The sequence below is a fragment of the Aotus nancymaae genome, unplaced genomic scaffold, assembly GCF_030222135.1.
Source record: "Aotus nancymaae isolate 86718 unplaced genomic scaffold, 86718_ANA_hifiasm-v0.15.2.pri h1tg000020l, whole genome shotgun sequence".
NCBI lineage: Eukaryota > Metazoa > Chordata > Mammalia > Primates > Aotidae > Aotus > Aotus nancymaae.
This window is the reverse complement of record NW_026988432.1, coordinates 69,549,774-69,573,772: the sequence shown is the minus strand read 5'-3', so window position 1 is coordinate 69,573,772 and position 23,999 is coordinate 69,549,774. Positions and strand designations below refer to the sequence as shown.

The following is a 23,999-nucleotide window of genomic DNA, read 5'->3' as shown; positions in this document are numbered from 1 at the left end:
CTAAAAATGCAAAAAAATTAGCTGGGCGTGGTGGCAGGCACCTGTAATCCCAGCTTCTTGACAGGCTGAAGCAGGAGAATCGATTGAACCTGGGAGGTGGAGGTTGCAGTAAGCTGCAGTTGTGCCACTGCACTCCAGGCTGGGCATCACAGCGAGATTCTGTCTCAAAAAAAAAAAAGGCTCAAAATTAGGAATGATAATTATTAGATTTATTTATAAATTCCCATTAGTATATTTATTTTGTCCCAACTGTTTCCATTGACATGTGTCTTATACTGCGTTGAGATATATCAATAACTCTTTGATGCTGGACTGAGCTTATTCCCAGAAACAGAATGCCTAGGCTGGAGTGCAATGGCATTGGCTCATTGCAGCCTCCACCTCCTGGGTTTAAGTGATTCTCCTGTCTCAGCCTTCCGCGTAGCTGGGACTACAGGTGTGTGCTGCCACACGTGGCTAATGAGCTCATTGCTTATTCCCAGAAACAGAACTGTATTTTCACAAGGTTCTCACAGTACTCTGAATCATCTTCTCTTGGTATTTAGCCTAGGTAATTACTCATTTGCTTATGGCATTAAAATTGATTTAGATGAAGGGCATAGATGTATTTCTCTATTTCTGAAACAGTCCTTACTAAGAATTGATTATACCTTAAATAATAATAGAAAAGAATGATTTTTGTATTTTATCAGGTTGCAAAATGCTTTCACATATATATCATTTGGCCAATAGTCTTCAGTTAGTGTGAATAGTGTAAATATTCTTATTATCCCCATGTTTTATATTATAAAAAATAATAGTTATATTAAATCCATTAAGTTATAGGAATTTTTCCATAGATTACTTAGCTAATAAGTGACAGACTGAACTCATTAGTTCTCCTGATCCCCTCTATTTTTTAAAACAGAGTTTCATTCTGTTGCCCAGGCTGAAGTGCAATGGCATGATCTTGGCTCATTGCAGCCTCCACCTCCCGGGTTCAAGTGATTCTCCTGTCTCAGCCTCCCAAGTAGCTAGCTGGGACTACAGGTGTGCAATGCCACACCCGGCTATTGTTTTTTCGTATTTTTAGTACTGCTGGGGTTTTGCTGTGTTGGCCAGGCTGATCTCGAACTCCTGGCCTCAGGTGATCTGCCCACCTCAGTCTCCCAAATTGGTGGGGTTATAGGTATGAGCCACCGCGTCTGGCCATCTCCTAACTTTTGACATGGGGATAAGTCGTTTTGAAAAGATGCCAGTTGTTGTAAAGAGAGATTATCGATTCTGAAGCATCTTTCTGGAGTTGAGGCCATCATGTGAGTTGGCCAGCCATGGTGTTTTAGTTGCTAGCAACTGTGTGGTATAATGACATGATCCCTGGATTTTTTATTGGCCTGGGTTTATTTAGAACATACCATAATGTAATATATAATAGCAAGAATTTGTTTGTGTTCTACCTTATAATTTTTCATAAGAACTAGGGATTCTTTATTCTTTAGAAGGCTAAAGTAACATTTCAGTATGAAAGGTAGAATTACATTTGCCTAAGTAGATAAACTCTAGAATCAGATAGCCTAAGTTTAAATCCTGACTCTGCCACTCTTGCTAAGTGACTTAGGTCACATTATTTTACTATAAATGATAAACAGTGTTTGTTTTATCATAGGTAAAATGAGGGTAATAACATACCTACTTCACAGGATTCCTCTAAAAATCAAGTGAGTTAATATCATGACAGTATCTAAGACATAATGTGGGAGCCACAATTACTTTTTTAGTTTATCAGTTTCCTTTTTGTAATAGTGATGAATTGGAAGGGACAATAGGAATGGGAGGTAGTTGAAAAGGATAAGTTTAGAGAGAAAAAAAGAACCAAGGGAATGAGAGAAAGTGATGATGAAGTAGGGGCTGATAGCCAACCTCAGCCCGCAGATCTATGTCTTTATTGAGGTCCCTGGGGTGCAGAGAACTAGTTTGCTTCTAAGGGAGTCTGACTTGGGTCTGTTAACAAGTCCAGAGGTAAAGCTGTGTTCTCAGCAAGTCCTGTACCTCCTCCAGTCTAATGGAGCAGCAAACTGACATACCGGGAGCCCTTTACAGTGACTTACTTAAAGCTAAAAGTTTGAACTCTTGCCCCTTAACGAAGACATTGCATCTCTGCTTTCAAAGTGGCCTGTGGCTTAAGCTATGGAGACAGTTTTAAGGGGTTTTGAAAAATAGGGTCATCTAGAATACTTATTTGTCTTTCAGTTTTTTGTTTTTAGTTGCCCTTCACTATTTCCGTAATGTTGGCCAGCTTTATGTTTAGTGAGTTCCAGGAATAGTGTTAGATGCTGGCTGACTTCTATTTTCCCGTCCCTGTAGATTAGCAAGATGAATCTGATTATTATGATGCTCAGCTGGGATTTGGTTCAAAATAGTTTAAACAGTTTATTCTACCTAGAATGTCCTTTCTCTTCTCTGCCTATTTATATCCTACATGTCCTTCAGTAACCCCTGTGGCCTACTTCTTACTTAGGGCTCTCCTAACATATATCTATGACACATTCATCCCTAACAGCTGTGATTCTTCTTAACACTTTTTCTGTTCTATTGGCTTGTTCAGTACTTCTCTATATATAAATCTTGACTCCATCATGAGGTTTTTAACTTCCAAGGGGTTGGAAATTACCTGCTGCCTTGGTACTCCCTTGCCGTTGCACAGAGTACATTTTTAAGCACATTGTACCTGAGTGATTGTTGTAAAACACAGATGGCAATCTTTCCACCCTCTAAGAATCCTTCTGTGGCTTCCATTGGTTACCAAAAAAGTCTCTGTCCAGTGCACAAGACCATGACCCAGCTCAGCCTGGTCCTTGCCTCCTCATCTACCTCCTCCTTTGGGTACCCAGGATTTGTACAAGCTAAAAGACAGACTTCTCTAATAAGTTATTAATTCCTTGGTGGCAGTAGGTGGCGTGCCTTTGCATATTGCTTTCTCCTTGCTTGGAATGCAAGCCTGCCCCTAGCTGTTTCTGCCACTCTTCCTGATCTGGTGAGTTCAGTCTGTCTTTCACAATGAATTGCAGTCAGTAAATATTGACCCTGGCAAAAATTGATGAGAGACTCAACTAAGGCAGTGATAGTGAAGGTACAGATTTGACATCTGGTTAGGAGATAGGGTTGACAGACTTTGTCACTGTTTAGGTGTAGAGAGGAAATACCCAATGAAGAGGTTGAAAATGTGTTGAGTTTTACAATTGACTGGATCTTTCTAGGGGCCACAATAAAGGCAATTAGTAAGTATAGTTGTTTTAAAAATAGCCAGTATCTGTTAAGCATTTACCATGTGCAGGGATATGGCAGGCACTTCGCATTAATTTTCATTTATTCCTTATAACAGTTCTGTAAGGTAAGTAGTAGTATTAACCCTGTTTACAGATGATAAAACTGGGACTTAGTGAAAGTCTTTTAGAAACAAAATCTTGGTACCTTCCATACATACCTAAAGTGTGAAAGTAATTGGGCCTGGGGTCATAGAGCTGTATAGATTTTTTATGATTATTGGAAAGTGTATAATTTTATTATGTATTTATGATGATTATTAACATGCATTTGAAGGTTGTGAACAGGGCTACACTTAAATTGCTGTGGCCTAACAATTCCTGTTGTTACATCTGCTCAATTCACAGGTTATCCTCCTGGCCTCATATATGCAAGTTTGACATCCCTATTCAAAGACTTTAAATTTAGAATTCTCTTTTAAAAATGTAAATGGGATTTTGCCTTGAAAAGAACAGCAAGCCACTGACATTTTGTGCAGAATGCAGTATACATAATGCAAAGTTTTACACAGGAAACTTGGCAGGCATGTGTGGAATGGCTGCAGACAGGGACAGCCTACAATTGTGGGTGCAACCTGGGTATATGTGGGGAGAAGGGTGGGGAGGCCAGCTGGGGACCAGAGGAGAACTTGTGTGACTCGGTGACCAAGGAGAAGAAAAGGGTGCTTCCACAGTTTTGAAAATAAGAAGTTTGCCAAATATTGTAAAGTATAAATGCAGACCTTGTTTGGAATAAAGGTGAATTTTGTTTTAGCTCTCTATCCTTTAGCAACCTTTTTTTCTCCCCTCATTTTTTTTTCCTGCATGAAAAAGAGGGAAAGGTGTACATCCATGCATGCAAACATTTCTATACCAGAGTAGTAAACATATGACTCTTATGCCTTCGTATGGTTCTTTGTAACTGTGAATTATATGATTTTTGGAAAGCTGTGTTTTTTTAATCTTGTTTCCGTAAGGATAAATTAAATTAACCTTTCAAAAAAGTCCTGGTTCTATAGGGGGAAAAAAACAACTGATTTTCAAAAATCTATTAGTGGGGAAGACTGTATTATACAGATAGTCATGAGCATTTCTAGGAACTGGCTTCCAATATCCCAGGCAGCATGACCTGAACTTGAAAAAAATTGAGACCAATAGTCTTGAGTCAAAATCATCCAAGCAAAGAGAAAGCAAGCCAATGCCTAAGACTGTGGGGTAACCATATGTTTGAGCCAGGACATGATGAAGTAATTGTGTGCAGGACCCCATAGGAGCGCTGGGCCACAGCCCACAAAGCACTGCAGATCCCTGCTCAGAGTGGACCTCATGAAGGCCCACACAGACTGAGTCTGGTCCTTCCGATGGCCACAGCAAGTAAGAAACAAAGTGAGTTATGAACGTCCATTGGAATCGTAACCGTTTAAAGGAAAAACCTTTGAGATAACTGTATCCCCTTCACTGTTAAGAACCCACCTCTCTAGCCCATTCCTGTGTTGGTTTTACCTTGTTAACTGCCTAACTGCTGCTTTGTGAAAGCAGTTTACCCTTCGTATTTTGGAATGTTTTGAATTTCCTTTTTTAATGCAATAAATTTAATTCACCTTTTTTTTTTAACCTACAGTAAGATTGACTCATTTCGGTGTACAGTTGTGTGACTTTTGACAATGCATTCAGTTGTGTAACCACCACTCACAACAGAAATGTAAATTGGTTTTGTCACCTCTCCTCTGCCCCGGGTGTTCTTGTGCCGCTTGTGTACAGTCAGTCCTGTCCTCTACCCCCAGCCTCTGGCAACCACTGATCTAGTTTCTGTTTCTGTGATTCTGCCTTCTAGAATGTCATATAAATGGAATAGTATAGTATATAGCCTTTAGTCTGACTTTGTTCACTTAGCATAATTAATTTAAAAAGAAATGCCTTGAAATCTAGAAACCATGTTCATTTTAATTTGTAATGGAGAAATTTTTTAGTGCCTTTAGTATGTTGAGAACTTGTGGATCACAATGTATTTGAAATTATTAAGGCTGGATGTTAAAAGGCCACTAAAAGTATATACTTTTTAAAATACTTTTTCACTGTATTTTATTAGTATTATACCTTATATATTAAGTCTAGGACTTAGGGGTCTTCATTTCTACTGCAAAATAGGAAAATTTGTATTTTTAAAATGAAAGCTAACTTGTAATTTTGAAAACTTTTATTGGGAGGAGGATATTATAATAATCTTTAGCTGTTAACCATTAAACATGTCAAGGTTTTTTACATTGTTTCTATGCCTCCTCCCTCAAAAAAAAAGTCCTACAATAAAACTGAAAAATTACGCAAAGACGTATTAGTGAAAGACCACTGCTTCGTTTACACAAATGAAGAGTATAAAGCAGAGAAGTGCTCCTTGGGGCAAAAGGCAATTGGCAAAAAGCTAAGGAACATTTTCATAATGAGTTAGAAATTCAGATCATCAGGAATATCCAGGAAGCGATAGTGAATGCCAGGCAGGCTTAAGAGACAGGAAATATTTAGCATGTTGGTAAGCCATCTTAGCACATCAGCAAAGCATACAAACAGCTTTAGGATTGGAAATTATTGCCATGGGGAAAGGCAACAATTGGAGGAACAATTCCAATTAAAAATATAAAGATTATTTCTTTAGATTAATTATTGAGTTGCTCCTCTCTGCCTGTGTAGCAGAATCTAAAAGATAAATCATGTAAATGAGACATTGTATTTAAAAAATAAACTTTGAAATTCATAAAAAGGAACACATTAATGTAAAATTACACTGGTAGAAATTTTTTTAAATAGAAAAAAAATAGCCCACTCATGCAAGAACTAAAGAAAATACTGGTAATGTGTAAGGTACAGATTAGTAACTGAGAAGCCAAAGGCTGCCCCAGGCTGCTTCAAATCCTGATTGTGCCATGTTCCAGCTATGTGACCTTGGGCAAACTACTTACCCTTTGTTTCAGTTTCCTCATCAGAAAAATAGATTTTAATAGGATTATTATATGGATTGAGTTCATAAGTAAAGTGCTTAGAACAGGCCTCCAAAATAATAAGTGTTGTATGTGTTAGCTGTTATTAATACATCCCAAACTTCCACTAAAGAAAATCTTCCTTAATTTGTATATGGGATTGTCAGAAAACAAATGGAGAAAAATTATAGTATAAACATCCCTTTGGCTTAAAAGGATTACACGAAACACGTGATCTTTCTGAAGTAGTTTTTTAAAAGAAAAAAGTTAGAACTAATTTCTCCTCCCTTGATTTTCACTTTTTAGAGTGGTGAAACCAGAACAATATCTCACTTTCATTATACTACCTGGCCAGATTTTGGAGTCCCTGAATCACCAGCTTCATTTCTCAATTTCTTGTTTAAAGTGAGAGAATCTGGCTCCTTGAACCCCAACCACGGGCCTGCGGTGATCCACTGTAGTGCAGGCATTGGGCGCTCTGGCACCTTCTCTCTGGTAGACACTTGTCTTGTTTTGGTAAGTGCTTCTAATGCTCTCATTTTAATCTCATTGATTTTTTTAAAAATAGTTTCCACTAGCAAGGAATAAGCTCTGATGTATCCCAGAACTGAGGTTTTTCAACTTAAACTTCTACTTCTTTTGGAAAAACCTAAAAATCTCATTTCTACCCTTGCAACTGCCTCTTATTCATGACCGGTGGGAATGTATCCAAGATGATTTTAGAGATCCCAAAGAAGATGTTTTTCTTCCTGGTAGCTTCGTAATGTAAAAATAATAGGTCCCTCCCCCCCATTTTTTCAAATATAAATTCATATGTAATATTGAATTCCTTCTTCCTCAGACAACTACTTTCTCATTCTTTAATTTAAAAACTAGCGATAATGATAGACATACTTCACAGGGTTGCTGAGAGAATTCAATGAATTAATACATTTAGGACACTTAGAAGAGTCCTTGGTGTTTTCTGAGCATTCCATAAATGTCAGTATTACTGTTACTCCCCTGAGGTTCCTGTCTGTGCCCCCAAGGGCTGATTCTTTCTCCACCAGTCATTCCCAGTCCCAGCCTTTATACAGTCTAGATCTTTTCTTCTCTTTTTAGGACCTTTATTTTTTCCTTACTTCAGATACATGGAACTTCTTCTGTTTGCCCTTGTACTTCTTCTAACTTCTGTCTTCTTTCTTCTTCCTTTTATTATTGAATCAAACCCACCAGTAAGACTATCTGCCTTGATTTCCATGCCATCTATTCCTTCAGTAGTCCCTGTAGCTTAGTTCCTGCTTTCTGAGCATGTTCTAAGATTATCAGTAACCTAGGCAATTTAGCTTGTCTTGTATTCAGGCTGGTGGGGATTTTGTTTTTGTTTAGAGACAGGGTTTTGCTCTGTCACCCAGGCTGGAGTGCAGTGGTGCAATCACTGCTTACTGCAGCTTCAACCTCCTGGACTCAAGCGATCCTCCCACCTCAACCTCCCAAGTAGCTGCCTGCACTACCACATCCAGCTAGTTTTTACTTTTTTATTTTTAGTAGAGACAGGGTCTCACTATGTTGGCCAGGCTAGTCTCAATTTCCTGGGCTCAAGTGATCCTCTTTGCCTCACTCTACCAGTATGCTGGGATTAGAGGTGTGAGCCACCACACTTGACACTAGACTGGTGTTCTTCACCTTGATTTTAAGGCCCTCTGTTATCTGTCTCTTCTATGCTTCATTGCAGTTGTATCATCATTCTTATGCTTTCCAACATGACTGCTAGCACAAAGTAGATTCTCAGGTGAATTAATATTAATATGATGATGCTATTCATTGTAAACACATACACAAGGAGCTTAATCAATGGACTGATGTTGTTGGTAGAACATTTCAGATGTTGTATCTCTCATGAAAGCTAGGAATTAGGAATGGTTGAGTCTTAACACATCTACTGTATTACTCTACCACTCTGTATATATATAGTATACTTCAATCAAAATTAGATTGTTACATTAAAGTTTAAAAACTCTGGTGATTATTTTGTTGATGATGCCTAATCCCTACCAACCATTACTTCACCAATTTTTTTTTTTTTTTTTTTGGGGTGGGCCTACATGTCAGGGATTCTAACACTAGGTCAATAGACCAGAGTGGCAGTGCTGTAGCTCAGCAGTGTTATTGTGGATCTGGGCTTTTAGTGACTCTCTTTTCCACCATCTTTCTTTATTTTATTTTTTTTGAGATAGTCACGTTCTGTTGCCCAGCTTGGAGGGCAGTGGCACGATCTCAGGCTTAATGCAACCTCCTTCTCCTGAGTTCAGTGATTCTCCTGCCTCAGACTCCCAAGTAGCTGGAATTACAGGTGTGTACCACCACACCCAGCTAATTTTTGTGTTTTTATTAGAGATGGGGTTTTAAGATGTTGGCCAGGCTGGTCTTGAACTCTTGGCTTCAAGTGATCTGCCCTCCTTGGCCTCCCAAGGTGTTGGGAATACAGGGGTGAGCCATCATGCCTGGCCTCTTTTACACCATCTTTAGATGGGTGCTGTATATCCAGACATTGTGTCTGTAGTGCAGACATGAAGAAGGCAGAGGGGCAGTGAGCAGAAAGGTTGACTCCTGCCATGGCTTTAAAAAAAAAAAAAAAGTCCTTATACTAGCCAGAACTAAATCTTTCCTTTGACCAATGACTGGCCAGAAGGAATGATATTACAGTGATTAACTTGGAATCAATTGTGACTTAAAGAATCAAACTCCTCCATCTACTACTTGAGGGATTGAGATGTGGGGAGGAATGAGGAGGTTTGGATAGTTGTATAAATAACATTACAGCTGCAGGGTTAAATTATACTTGTTCTTTCAGAGGAGAAAATGCATAGCAAAAATTTTAGCAATGATCCTGCATTGATTCTATTTCCTGGGTTCCAAAAACGAAAGACTTGACTCATTTTTGCCTTTCTTGCAGATGGAAAAAGGAGATGATATTAACATTAAACAAGTGTTATTGAACATGAGAAAATACCGAATGGGTCTTATTCAAACCCCAGATCAACTGAGATTCTCATACATGGCTATAATAGAAGGAGCAAAATGTATAAAGGGAGATTCTAGTATACAGGTAAACTTTATACAGGTTTAAAATCATATCTATTTGTTAAATACACATAGCATCAAATAACTGTGCTTCACTTGAGCCCTTGTTTGTTTCAAAAAGTGTATTTAAATTTTTGTAGTAAATCCAGCTGTCTGTCTTAACATTGTAAAATTTTAGCCAGCTTCCTTATATATACTCAGCCTCAGGTTCAATCCTGTATGTGACTTAAAAGCCCTTGTAGAAACAAGATTTCATTAGGGAAACTTAATTTTTCAAGTTGGGGGTAGTTAAGCTTTTAATTTTTAAAGTAACTGAAAACTTCAGGTACTTTTGCCCTATTAAACAACTAACTACTTGGTTTGTATAATATTTGACTTTATAGCAAGCAACTTGAATATTTATGGCAGATATAATGAAATATCAGCAAAATGTTATATTCTTCTGGTTGGTAGCTTTATTCTCATGAAGCTATTTTTTTTTTTTTTTTTTTTTTTTTGAGATGGAGTTTCGCTCTTGTTACCCAGGCTGGAGTGCAATGGCGTGATCTCGGCTCACCGTAACCTCCGCCTCCTGGGTTCAGGCAATTCTCCTACCTCAGCCTCCTGAGTAGCTGGGATTACAGGCATGCGCCACCATGCCCAGCTAACTTTTTGTATTTTTAGTAGAGACGGGGTTTCACCATGTTGACCAGGATGGTCTCGATCTCTTGACCTCGTGATCCACCCGCCTCGGCCTCCCAAAGTGCTGGGATTACAGGCGTGAGCCACCGCGCCCGGCCTCTCATGAAGCTATTTTTATTGCATATTTGTAGAACCTAAATTCAAAGACTGATCAGAAGTCTGTGTTATGTACTACGGTAGTAAAATGTAAAATAGAAACAACCATAGACTCTATTTTTTGTCTGGTCTTATCACATAGTATTGGATATAAGTAAATACTGTAAGTTGATAGATAATATAAGAAGATAGGCTCTCTTTTCATTTTGTTTCTCATGTGAACATACTAACACTTTCATTTCTGTAATTACTAGCCAATACAGGAATATTTTGAATAAGCCTTCTTTTATAACTTAGATTGGACCATTGGTGTGAGAATAAAGGTTTATTTAAAAAGATTTTTTCCAAATCTTTATTGTAGCATTAAAATATTCTTTTTTTTTTTTTTAGACAGAGTCTTGCTCTTTCGCCAGGTGCCAGGCTGGAGTGCAGTGGCGCAATCTCGGCTCACTGCAACCTCTGCCTCCCAGCTTCAGGCAATTCTCCTGACTCAGCCTCCCGAGTATCTGGGACTACAGGCGCTCACCACCACGCCCAGCTAATTTTTGTATTTTAGTAGAGACGGGATTTCACTGTGTTGACCAGGATGGTCTCAATCTCTTGACCTAGTGATCTGCCCGCCTTGGCCTCCCAAAGTGCTGGGATTACAGGCGTGAGCCACTGCGCCTGCCCTAAAATATTCTTAATGAGTAGAAACTTAAGGGTACTCAGAGCCAAAATACTCAATGTATGGAAAACTCAGCCCACAGAACATGTCCTGCTCAGACACCAGACTTTGGGAACACTGGATGTGCCTGGATCACTTTGGCAGTGATCAGTGATTTAGGTGAAATAAAAGTTATTTCAGGTGTTTAAGATTAGGAAAAGTTACCTTTTTTTTTTTTTTTTGAGATGGAGTCTTCCTCAGTCACCCAGGCTAGAGTGTAATGGTGCAATCTGGACGCACCGCAACCTCCGCCTCCCAAGTTCAAGCGATTCTCCTGCCTCAGCCTCCTAAGTAGCTGGGACTACAGGCACACACTACCACACCCAGCTAATTTTTTGTGTTTTAGTAGGGACAGGGTTTCACCATGTTGGCCAGGATTGTCTTGATCTTCTGACCTTGTGATCTGCCCACCTCGGCCTCCCAAAGGGCTAGGATTACAAGCATGAGCCACTGCGCCTGGCCAGAAAATTTCCCTTTTTAATCACAGTAAGCTTTCACCAAATTAAATCTGGAGTTCAAAAAGAAAATTAAATAGTTCAATCAGATTTCCCCACACCTTTACAGCCTGCATGCTGCCTTCCCTCCCTGCTTCCTGGCTGTGGTGAGATGGGTAACTTGGGAAATGTACTGTCCTTTGGATTGTGTCTTTCCTGTCACAGCTTTTTTTTGTTTTGTTTTTAAGTTTTGTGTGTTTAGTTTGAGAATACATGCTTTATCTGAGGATCTTTTTTATTATCACAGAGATGGGTTTTTCTAGACACACTTCTTTGTGGAATCTTTGACAGTGCAGTTTGTGACTAGGAAGGACTCTTTTTTGTGGTTAATTTACTTGGTATGGTATAGTCATCAGACTCTCAATTCTAAGGCATTTTCTGCCCGTATTCCAGATAGGACATTGGAAACATCTTTATCCTTCAGGTACTTAGGATCAGAAAAGCATGCTACCCATTCCAAGGGGTTAATTTCTGCAGAAATTGTCTTGGCAAGACTCTAATGATGTATGTAGTACATCATTAGATGTGTGTGTATGGGGGGTAAGTGGGTATGGGTGTGTATGTATGGACATACATATATATGGTGTATTTTTTTATTTATATAAGTAATAAGTACATGTTGGCTATCTAAGATTTCAAAGAACATAGAAGTATATCATGTACAAAGTGGAAATTCTCGTTAACTCAACCCCAAATTTGTAACCATTTTGGGATGTGTGTTGTCTTAGTCCGTTCTTGCAGCTATTACAAAATGCTTTAGACTAGATAATTTATAAACAAAAGAAACTTACTGCTCACAGTTTTGGAGGCAAGGAAGTCCAAGATCAAGGCGCCAGCAGATAATGGTTTCTGGTACAGGCTCATTCCTCATAGATGGCACCTTCTTTCTAACCTCTCGTTTGATGGGGCAGACAGGCTCTCTCAGGCCTGTTTTATAAGGGCATAAATCCCATTCATGAGAGAGGAGCCCTCATCACCTTATGACCTTTTTTTTTTTTTTTTTTTTGGAGACAGAGTCTTGCTCTGTTGCCAGGCGCCAGGCTGGAGTGCAGTGGCACGATCTCAGCTCACTGCAACCTCTGCCTCCCGGGTTCAAGCAATTCTCCTGCCCTCAGCCTCCCAAGTACCTGGGACTACAGGCACGCGCCACCACCCCCAACTAATTTTTGTATGTTTTAGTAGAGATGGGGTTTCACTATGTTGGCCAGGATGGTGTCTCGATCTCCTGACCACGTGATCCGCCTGCCTCGGCCTCCCAAAGTGCTGGGATTACAGGCGTCAGCCACCGTGCCCGGCACCTTCTAAAGGCCACAGTTCTTAACGTTGCCATAGTGGGGATTATGCTTCGTGTTTCGATATGAATTTTGGAGAGACACAAACATTTGGATCATAGCTTATGTGTGTTTATGTATATAGATCTTTTTATTTTTTATAAATAATGATGAGACACTTTTTTCTATTTCTCCTCCTACAACACCAGTGTCCAGAACTACAGCCATTAGCTACATGTGCTGTTGAGTGCTTGCAGTGTGACTATGTGAATCAAGATGTTCTTAAAGTGTAGACTACACACCAGAGTTTCAAAATTTACTTAATACAGAAAAAGGTGTAAAATATCTCAATTTTTTTTTTTTTTTTTTTTTTTGAGACGGAGTTTTTGCTCTTGATACCCAGGCTGGAGCACAATGGCGCGATCTCGGCTCACCGCAATCTCCGCCTCCTGGGTTCAGGCAATTCTCCTGCCTCAGCCTCCTGAGTAGCTGGGATTACAGGCACGCGCCACCGTGCCCAGCTAATTTTTTTGTATTAGTAGAGACGGGGTTTCACCATGTTGACCAGGATGGTCTCGATCTCTTGACCTCGTGATCCACCCGCCTCGGCCTCCCAAAGTGCTGGGATTACAGGCTTGAGCCACCGCGCCCAGCCAAAATATCTCAATTTTTAAAACATCGATTATGTGTTAAGATGGTACTATTTATAATATTTTGAGTTTAATGTGACATTAAAATTCTTTTTTTTTTTTTTTTTTTGGACAGAGTCTTGCTCTGTCGCCTAGGCTGGAGTGCAGTGGCGCTGTCTTGGCTCACTGCAACCTCTGTCTTTCTGGGTTCAAGCATTTCTCCTGCCTCAGCTTCCCAAATAGCTGGGATTACAGGCGCCCGCCACCACACCCAGCTAATTTTTGTATTTTTAGTAGAGACAGCGCTTCACCATATTGGCCATGCTAGGCTCGGACTCCTGACCTTAAGTCATCTACCTGCCTTGGCCTCCCAAAGTGGTGGGATTAAAGGTGTGAGCCACCACACCTGGCCAAAATTCCTATTTTTAACATGACCACTAGAACATTTTTATATTTGTGGCTCACATTATATTTCACTGGACAGTGCTGTGCTAGAACCTTTGTTTGGAACAGAAATCTAAAAGAAGTTCCTCAAAATCTTAAATTGTAAAACTTCAGAATTCTAAAGATCTAAAATTTGACCTTTATTAATGTGGAAACCTAAACTCTATACATATAACTGTAGCCCATAAAAATACTTTGTTTGACATACTAGGATGTGACAGCCAATTTATTAAAAGACTTCTTTCTCTTCATACATCCTCTTCCTTTTCTTTGCCTGAATTTTTTGGGGAAAAAAAAATAAGTATTTGTAAGAAGATGGGAAAAAGCTTGGCAAGGCTCTAATGATGTATATAGTACATCATTAGATGTGTGTGTGTGGGCAGTATGGGCATGATGCAGTGTGGACGTACTTGAACCTGTGTGGCCCAGGAACTGTCTTTCTACTAATAATTTTGTCTGGTCTTGGTATTAGGGTGATGCTAGCCTCATAGAATGAGTTAGCAAGTATTCCATCTATTTCTGTCCTCTGAAAGAGATTGTAGAGAATTGGTATATCTTCCTTAAATGTTTGGTAGGATTTATCAGTGAACTCATCTGGGCCTGATGCTTTTTGTTTCAGAAGGGTATTAATTTTGATTCAAAATTTTTAAGTATATGTAGGTCTATTTAGATTGTCTTATTTTTTCTTGTGTGAGTTTTGGCAAATTGCCTTTCAAAGAATTGGTCCATTTTATCTAGGTTATCAAATTTATGGACATAGAGTTAATAATGATTCTTCATCATCCTTTTAATGTCCATGGGATCTGTAGTGATGGTCCCCTCTTTTGTTTCTGATATTGTGTCTTTTTTCTTTTTTTTTTTAGCCTGGTTAGAAGATCATTATTTTATTGATCATTTCAAAGAACAAGTTTTCGGTTTCCTTGATTTTTCTCTGTTGATTTCATGTTTTTAGTTTCATTGATTTCTCTAATTCTTATTCTTTATTTTCTTCTTACTTTGTATTCAGTTGGCTCTTTTTTCTACTTTTCTAAGGTGCAAACTTAGAATATTGATTTTAGTTCTTGGAGGTCCAGTGGTGCAACTGGTTAGAACACAGTACTTACATGATTTTTGTTCTTTCTTTTCTAATAATGCATTCTAAGCTATAAGTTTCCTCCTAAACCCTGCTTTTGCTGCATCCCACAACTTTTGATGAGTGTGTTTTTATTTTGATTTAGTTCGAATTCATTTTAAATCTCTCTTGATTTCTTTTTTGATCTTTGTGTTATTTAGTAGTGTGTTGTTTAATCTCCATGTATTTGGGGATTTTCCCATTATTTTCCTGTTAACTGCTTTCTTAGCTTAATTCCATTGTGATCTGAGAGCAATACTGTTTGATTTCTATTCTTTTAAATTTGCTAAGCTGTGTTTTATGGTTCAGAATGTGGTCTATTTTGATGAGTGTTTCACGTGAGCTTCAGATAAATAGTATTCTCTTGTTGCTGGAAGAAGCATTCCATAGATGTCAACTAGTTGGTAGATCAAGTTGTTGAGTTTGACTGTGTCCCTGCTGATTTTCTGACTCCTGCATCTTATCAATTTCTGATAGGGGGTGTTTAGGTCTCCAGCTATAAAAGTGGGTTTATATGTCTCTCCTTGAAGTTCTATTGGTTTTTGCCTCACATAGTTTGATGCTCTGTTAGGCACGTACACATCATTATGTGATGCCCTTCCTTTTCTCTAATAATGTTCTTTGCTTTGAAGTCTGTGCTATACACTGAAATTAATATAGCCACTCTTGCTCTCTTTTGGTTAGTGTCAGCATATTTTTTTTCCTATCCACTTACTTTTAATGTATATATATCTTTATTTTTAAAGTGGGTTTCTTATAGATGGTATGTAGTTGAGTATTGATTTTTGTTTTGTTGATTCATTCTGAGAATCTCTTTTAATTGGTGCTTTTAGACCATTGGCATATGAAGTGATTACTGATAAAGTTGGATTAATAAATACCACACCTGTTACTGTTTTCTTTTCCTTTTTTTGAGACAGAGTTTCACTCTTTTCACCCAGACTAGAGTGCAATGGCACGATCTCGGCTAACTTCAGCCTCCGCCTCCTGGGTTCAAGTGATTCTCCCCACTCAGCCTCCCAGGTAGCTGGGATTACAGGTGCCCGCCACTACACCCAGCTAATTAGAGTTGGGGTTTCACCATTGGCTAGGCTGGTCTCGAACTCCTGACCTCATGGTATCTGCCCACCTTGGCTTCCCAAAGTGCTAGGATTACAAGCATGAGCTACTGCACAGAGTGATTGTATCTTAAGTCTATAAAAATATATAATCATCATCATAAAGCATGTATTCATTTACAGAAAACTTCCAATGACCTTGACCTTCCTATAGAAATATAGACTATTCCATTTGCCTTTCAGCACAAGGTCAGGCATAAATACTTAAGCTGGTTGCTGGTATTACCACATATTTATTAGCAAATTCCCAGTATTGATGATGACAGTAAACCTCCCAGAGTAAATATCTAGTTTGGCAATTCAGAATTAATGTTGTAAGATCTCTAGCTGGTAATTTGATATTACCAATAAAGTATTAAATGTAAATGATAAACTTTTTTTAAAAAAAAATTTTTTTTTTTTTTATGACGGAGTTTCACTATGTTGGTCAGGCTGGTCTTGAACTCCCTACCTCAGGTTTTCCCCCCACCTTGGCCTCCAAAGTGCTTGGATTACAGGCGTGAGCCACCACGCCCGTCTGGTAAATGATAAACTTTTAACAAATTACAGAGGATTTCAAATTTAATTGCATCACTTAAAACTTTCTTCAGTGAGAAAAATGGGTAGAGTTGAGGTTCTAGGCAGTGTGGGGGGCATTACTCCTAGTGGCAGTGACTCATGGGGGTGGTTCAACATGAGCACAGAATTAGAAAGAAAGATGAAACAGTACGAGGCCTCAAAATGAGAGCTCCTGTGAGGCTATAGTTCAGTGAAATGGAATTCCTTGGCTTCACCAGTCAGCAGTAATGATCTGGGGCAGGTGACTCAGGATTTCTGGCTCACTTGTATGTCATAGGGAGGACAAAGATGAGTAAGTTTGCTCAATATAGGCAAGGCAAAATGGCATTGTTGGGTTTGTGGGTCTTTTTTTAATTCACTAGCATTAAATATCTCTTTTATTGCTTTCTCTGCCAGGTGCTTTTCTTGTCAACATGTTCTGAATTTGTTGCATATTCTGGGAAGTAGTCCAGTAAGACTTGATTTTTGGCATCATCTTATTTGTTGATATTGTTGAGTATTGCCCAACTATAAGGCCAAGTTGCTATAACTAGGTCTCAGTCAAAATGGAAACTTCAAAAATTGACCAGTATAATTCTGGAGGCAATTTAACATTTTTGTGGGGTACTTTCTTAAACTAACGAGTTTCTACAATTCATAAGCTTTTCAGGTACACAGATCTTTGAGAGATCACAGCATAATCATTAACCCAGACTTGCCTAGGTTAAAATTCTGTCCCTACTATTTGTTAGGTACATATCCTCAGGCAAGTTACCTAACCACTCTCCCACATCTCCCGTAAAAAGGGTGTAATAATGGTAATATTAGTATTAGTGCTTATCTCCTAAAGTTACTTGTGAGGATTCAGAGCTAGCACATTTGAAGTGTTAGAATACGGCATGGGGAGTCACAAGTGCTCCATGTCTTCACTGTAAAAGATACTCTGACTGACTAAGAAAACAAACAAAGGAACAAAGAAAATGAACATAGTCATCTAAGCGAAGATGCCCTTAATTACTTTTATGTTCCATTATATAGTAGTTTCTTAACTGTTGGCACAGTATTATTCCGGGACATGGTTTGTGCCCTCTTAGGGCTCAGGATTTTCAGTTCCAAACCACTACTCCTTATGAAGTTCAGAGACTTCTTTCCCTGAGGTCTGTTTCCTTTCCAGCCTCATTTCTCCTACTCAAGCTCTACGTGTTCTCTATCCTCCAGACAAATTGTACCAAACTGTACTACTCTGTTTTCTGAACACAACAAATTGTAGAATTTCACACTCTCTAAATCTTTTGTAAATCAACTATTTTACAACAAAAAGAGAGCCAGCTGTGGTGGTGCTCGCCTGCAGTCCCAGCTACTCAGGAGTCTGAGACAGGAGGATTGCTTGAGTCCAGGAGTTTGAGGTTACAGTGAGCTATGATCATGCCATTGCATTTTGGCCTGGGCAACAGAGACCACCTCTAAAACAAAACAAAAAGAGATACCTTAATTATGCAGCTAAGTAACATAGCCATATTTGGGAAAGGTGAAGTGTAGAAAAATGCCTTTTTTTTTTTTTTTTTTTTTTGAGACCAAGTCTCGCCCTGTCACCCTGGCTAGAGTACAGTGGCATGATCTCAGCTCACTACATCCTTCACCTCCCAGATTCAAGCAATTCTTCTGCCTTGGCTTCCGAAGTAGCTGAAATTACAGATGTGCACTACCATGCCTAACTAATTTTTGTAGTTTTGGTAGAGACAGGCTTTCACCATGTTGCCCAGGCTGGTCTTGAACTCCTGACCTCAAATTATCTGCCCACCTTGACCACCCAAAGTTCTGGCATTACAGGCATGACTTTTTCTTTTTAATACCTGTGGTATATGATGACAATGAGACAAATTAGAAACTAGTTTATTCATTGTATGAATAAATTTCCCAGAGGTTTTTTAAAGATCTAAATACAAGCATTGCTTTTTTTTGTTTTGAGACAGTCTCACTCTGTGGCCCAGACTGGATGCAGTAGTGCGATCTTGGCTCACTGCAACCTCTGCCACCTGGGTTCAAGCGATTCTCCTGCCTCAGCCTCCTGAGCAGCTGGGATTCCAGGTGCCTGCCACCGCTCCCGGCTAATTTTTGTAGTTTTAGTAGAGATAGGGTTTCACCATGTTGGCCAGGCTGGTCTTGAACTCCTGACCTCATGATCTGCCCGCCTCAGCCTCCCAAAGTGCTGGGATTACAAGCGTGAGCCACTGTGCCCGGCAGGCATTGCTTTTAACAGTACCATATTGCGCAAGAGTAACTTCAGGGAATAAATGTTCCATAAGTTCCAAAAACTAAGTTGCAATGTTACATCTATGTCTAAAATTATTAAACTCATCAGGCAATAAATAGAGTATTCCTTATTAATTAGATCCAAGATTTCTTGCTTCCTTGATAGGATCTTCAAAGAGGGCCAGTGTCAGTCATAGGTAATCAAAGCATTGGCTCCCACTGCTTCTAACTCTGCCAGTTGCCACTGGCAGGTACATAAATGGCGGTCATGTTCTCATCCTTTCAAGGACTTGAGAGACTATAGTCCCAGTGTGTAGGTTATATATACCTTTTTCTTCTCTGGCATATACAGTTGTCACTGCTTTCATCTGCAGGGGCCCACCCAGATATACTCTGTACCTCTTCTTCTTCCTCTACCTTTGTCCCTAGGAATGATGACAAGTGAGGGCACAGGAAATGTATTTTCTAGACATCATGCTGGGCTCTTCACATGCCATCTCATTAATCGTAACCGTCTCCGGAGGTAGGTGATGACACCCTGTTTCATAGAAGAAACAGAAATTTCTCTCATCTTAGTCTGAATCCTGCTTTGTGTTGCCATCTACTCCTGAAGTCCCGGCCTGCTAGAGGCATGCTGGAGGATGTTTCCAGCATGGGAAGTGGGCTACCCAGCTGCCTGGAGCTGCTACTGTACCTGGTAGGCACAACCAAATTAAAGTCTTTTGGCATCATAAGGACCTGCTTGGAGATTTCACTGTTGGTTCTTCCCTAGACTGAACAGTGGCAAGGAGCAAGAAGGTTCCAGATCACATTCAAACACCATCATGGTTACTACTCCAGTGTTACATACCTGTGGATTAGAAATGGATTACAATTCAAGCAAAATCTGCCTTGGCTGAAATCTTTTTTTAAAATTTGGGTTTTTTGTGCAATGCCACTTTATATTTTATTTTGTTTTTAATTGACACCTAGTAACTGTACATACTTATGGGGTTCAGTGTGATATTTTGATACATTTATGCATTATGTAATGATCAAATTAGAATATTTAGCACATCTATCAATATTTACTCACCTTATTATCTTTGTGGTAAAAACATTTAAAATCCTCTCTTCCAGCGATTTTGAAATATATATTTCATAATATATATTATATATATCATAGTACTTGAAATATATATAAGTATATATATGAATATTTCAAAATAGCTGGAAGAGAGGATTTTCTATTTATATATATAATTTTTATATATATATATAAGTTTTTTTTGAGATAGCGTCTCATTTTGTTGTTCAGGCAGATACGCAGTGGCACAATCATGGCTCACTCACTGCAGCCTCAACCTCCTGGGCTCATGTGATCCTCCTGCCCTAAGCCTCTTAAGTAGTTAGGACTGCAGGCACATGCCACCACACGTAGCTAGTTTTTAAATTGTTTATAGAGATCTGGTCTCACCATGTTGCCCAGACTTGTCTCAAACTCCTGGGCTCAAGCGATCTGCCTGCCCCAGCCTCCCACACTGCTAGAATTGCAGGCATGACCCACCATGCCCTGTCTGAAATATTAAATATTATTAACCATAGTCATTCTACTGTGCAATAAAACACCAAGACTTAGTCCCCTGTTGAATTGTTCAGTTTCTCCCCATGCCACCTCTTCTCTATCCTCCAAGGCCTCTGGTAGGTACTACTATTCTACTCTATGCTTCTGTGAGATTAACTTTTTTAGATTCCACATATGAGTGAGAACATACAGTATTTGTCTTTTTGTACTTGGCTTAATATCCTCCAGTTTCATCCGTTTTGCCACAAAAGACAGGATTTTTTTAAAAATGGCTAAATAGTACTACATTGTGTATATATTCCACATTTTCTTTCTCCCTTCATTGATTGATGGCCATTTAGGTTGATTCTATATCTTGACTATTGTGAATAGTGCTGCAATAAGCACAGGATTGCAGATATCTCTTTGAAATCCTCATTTCATTTCCTTTGGATAAATACCCAGTAGTGGGATTGCTGGATCATATGGTAGTTGTATTTTTAATCTTTTAAGGAACCTTTGTACTGTTTTCCAAAATGGCTGTACTACATTCCAACAACCATGTACAAGAGTTCCCCTTTCTCCATATTCATGCAAGCATTTATTTTTTGTCTTTTTGATAATAGTCATTCTAATTGGGGTGTGGTTATATCTCAGTGTGGTATTATTTGCATTATTCTGATGATTAGTGATATTGACCATTTTCTCTTACATCTGTTGGCTTTTTGTACGTCTTTTAAGAAATGGCTATTCAGGTCTTTTGCCTATTTTTTAATTGGATTATTTGTGTTTTCTGCCATTGAATTTTGTTTGAGTTTCTTACATATTCTGGATATTAACCCCCTGTCAAATGGATAGTTTGCAGATATTTTCTTCCATTCTGTAGATTATCTCTTCAGTCTGTTGATTGCTTCCTTTGCTATGCAGAAGCTTTTTAGTTTGATGTAATCCCATTTGTCTGTTTTTGCTTTTGAGGTCTTATACAAAAGACCCTTCCCTTGCCCAGACCAATGTCCTAAAGTGTTTTCTCTGTCTTTTCTTCTAGCACTTATATTTGTTAGGGGTCCTTATATTTAAGTCTTTAGTCCATTTTGAGTTGATTTTTTTAATATGGTCAGAGATAAGGGTCTAGTTTCATTCTTAGGCATCTAGATATCCAGTGTTCCCAACACCATTTATCAAAGAGACTGGTCTTCACCAGTATATGTTCTTGGGGTCTTTCTCGAAAATAAATTGGCTGTAAATATGTGGATTTATTTCCATGCTCTCTTTTCTGTTTTATTTGTCTTTATATCTTTTTTTATAACAGTAGCGTGCTGTTTTGCTTACTATAGCTTTGCAGTATATTTTCAGGTCAGGTAGTGTGATGCCCCCAGCTTGGTTCTTTTTGCTCAAAACTGCTTTGGCTTTTGGGGTCTTTTATGATTCCATACAAATTTTGGGGTTATTTCTTCTGTTTCTATGAAGAAGGTCATTGCTATTTTCATTGGATTGCATTGAATCTGTAGATCACTATGTAGTATGGACATTTTAACAGTATTAATTTTAATCCATGAACATAGGCTATCTTTCCATTTATTTATATCCTCTTCAATTTTTTCCATTAATGTTTTATAATTTTCATTATAGAGATGTTTCACCTCCTTGGTTAAATTTATTCCTAGGCAGTTTTTTAAAATGGAATTACTTTCTTGATTCTTTTTTTCAGATAGTTTGCTAGTATTGTAAAAAAATGCTACTGATTTTTATTTGTTGATTTTGTATCCTGCAACTTTACTGAATTTGTTTATTAGTTTAATAGTTTTTTGGTAGAGTCTATAGGGTTTTTCTATATATAAGATTATGTCTTCTGTAAACAGAGGCAATTTGATTTTCTCCTTTCCAATTTGAATACCCTTTCTCTTTCTCTTGCCTAATTGCTCTGGCTAGGTCTTAAAGTATTAGGCTGAATAAAATTATTGAAAGTGGTCATCCTTGTCTTGTTCCAGATCTTAAGAGAAAAAGCTTTCAACTTTTTCATGTTCAGTATGATGTTAACTATGGGTTTGTCATACATGGCTTTGTGTTGAGGCACAATTTCTTCCATACCTAATTTGTTGAGAGTTTTTATCATGAAGGTAGATAAGTTGGTTGGTTGGTTGGTTGGTTGGTTGGTTGGTTGTTTGTTTGATTGATTGAGACAGTGTCTTGCTGTCACCCAGGCTGGAGTTCAGTGGCACAATCTCAGTTCACTGCAACCTCCACCTCCTGGGTTCAAGCAATTCTCGTGCCTCAGCCACCCAAAGTGGCTGGGATTGCAGGTGTGCGCAACCACACCCAGCTAATTTTTTTATTTTTAGTAGAGATGGGGTTTCACCATGTTGGCTAGACTGGTCTCGAACACCTAACCTCAAGTGATTCACCCACCTTGGCCTCCCAGAATGCTGAGATTACAGGCGTGAACCACCATGCCTGGCCGGTATGTTGAATTTTATCAAATGTTTTTTCTGCATCTATTGAAATGATCATATGGTTCTTGTTCTTGATTCTGTTGATGGAATAGGTCATGTTTATTGATTTGCCTATGTTGAACCATCCTTTCATCCCTTGGATGAATCCCACTTGGTTATAGTGAATGATGTTTTTAATGTATTGTTGAATTCAGTTTGCTATTATTTCATTGAGGATTTTTGCATCTGTTCATCAAGAATATTGGTCTGTGGTTTTCTTTTTTGTTGTGTCCTTGGCTGGTTTTAGTATCTGGGTAATGCTGGCCTTATAGAATGATTTTGGAAGATTTCTCTCTTCAATTTTTTGAATAGTGTGAAAAGAATTAGTATTATTTAAATGTTTGGTAGAATTCAGCCATGAAGCCATCAAGTCTTGGGCTTTTCTTCCATGGGAGGCTTTTTATTACTGATTCAATCTCATTCTTTATTGGTCAGTTTAGGTTTTCTGTTTCTTCATGGTTCAGTTTTGATAGTTTGTATATGTTCAGGAATTTAGCCATTTCCTCTAGGCTCTCCAATTTGTTGGCATACCGTTTTTTATAATAGTCTCTTATGATACTTTGTATTTTTGTGGTATTAGTAATAATGTCTCCTTTTTTATCTCTGATTTGAGTCTTTTTTTTTTTTCTTAGTCTGCTATAGATTTGTTGATTTTGTTTAGTCACTTTATTTCTGTTCTTCTGGTCTTTATTATTTTCTTTGTTCTGCTATTTTGGGGTTTAGTTTATTGTTTTCTAGTACCTTGAGGTACATCAGGTTATTTGAGATCTTTCTACTTTTTTTCTTTTTGAGACAGAGTTTCACTCTGACCTCTAGGCTAGATTGCAATGGCACAATCTTGGCTCACTGTAACCTCTGCCCCTGGGTTCAAGTGATTCTTATGCCTCAGCCTCCCGAATAGCTGGGATTACAGGTGTGCACCATCACACCCAGCTAATTTTGGTGTTTTTAGCAGAGACCACCTTTGGCCATGTTAGCCAGGGTGGTCTTGAACTCTTGGCCTCAAGTGATCTGCCTGCCTCAGCCTCCCAAAGTGCTGGGATTATAGGCATGAGCCACTGCACCTGGCAGTCTTTCTACTTTTTTGATGTTTATTGCTGTAAACTTTACTCTTAGAACTTCTTTTGCCATATCCATAGGTTTGAGTATGTTGTGTTTCCATTTTCGTTTTTCTGAAGAAATTTTTTAATTTTTTAATTGCCCTGTTGTTCAGGAGCATGTGTAGTTTTCAAAGTTCCTGCTGTTACTGAATTCCAGTTTTATTCTGTTGTGGTCAGAAAAGATACTTGATATTATTTTGATTATTATTAT

At 38.6% G+C, this 23,999-nt stretch overlaps 1 protein-coding gene across 5 annotated transcripts in view; it reads left to right on the top strand.

Annotated features, from left to right (window-relative positions):
* The window catches only part of PTPN2 (protein tyrosine phosphatase non-receptor type 2), a 116,920-nt gene that overhangs the window by 72,732 nt on the left and 20,189 nt on the right, over window positions 1-23,999 (top strand). For 4 of the 5 annotated variants that reach the window (XM_012472519.2, XM_064379451.1, XM_012472518.2 and 1 more), the window contains 2 exons: window positions 6,560-6,769; window positions 9,189-9,341. In XM_012472519.2, coding sequence (XP_012327942.1) covers window positions 6,560-6,769; window positions 9,189-9,341 — 363 coding nt within the window. The remainder of the gene's footprint in view (window positions 1-6,559; window positions 6,770-9,188; window positions 9,342-23,999) is intronic. The other variant, XM_064379453.1, reaches the window with a different exon arrangement.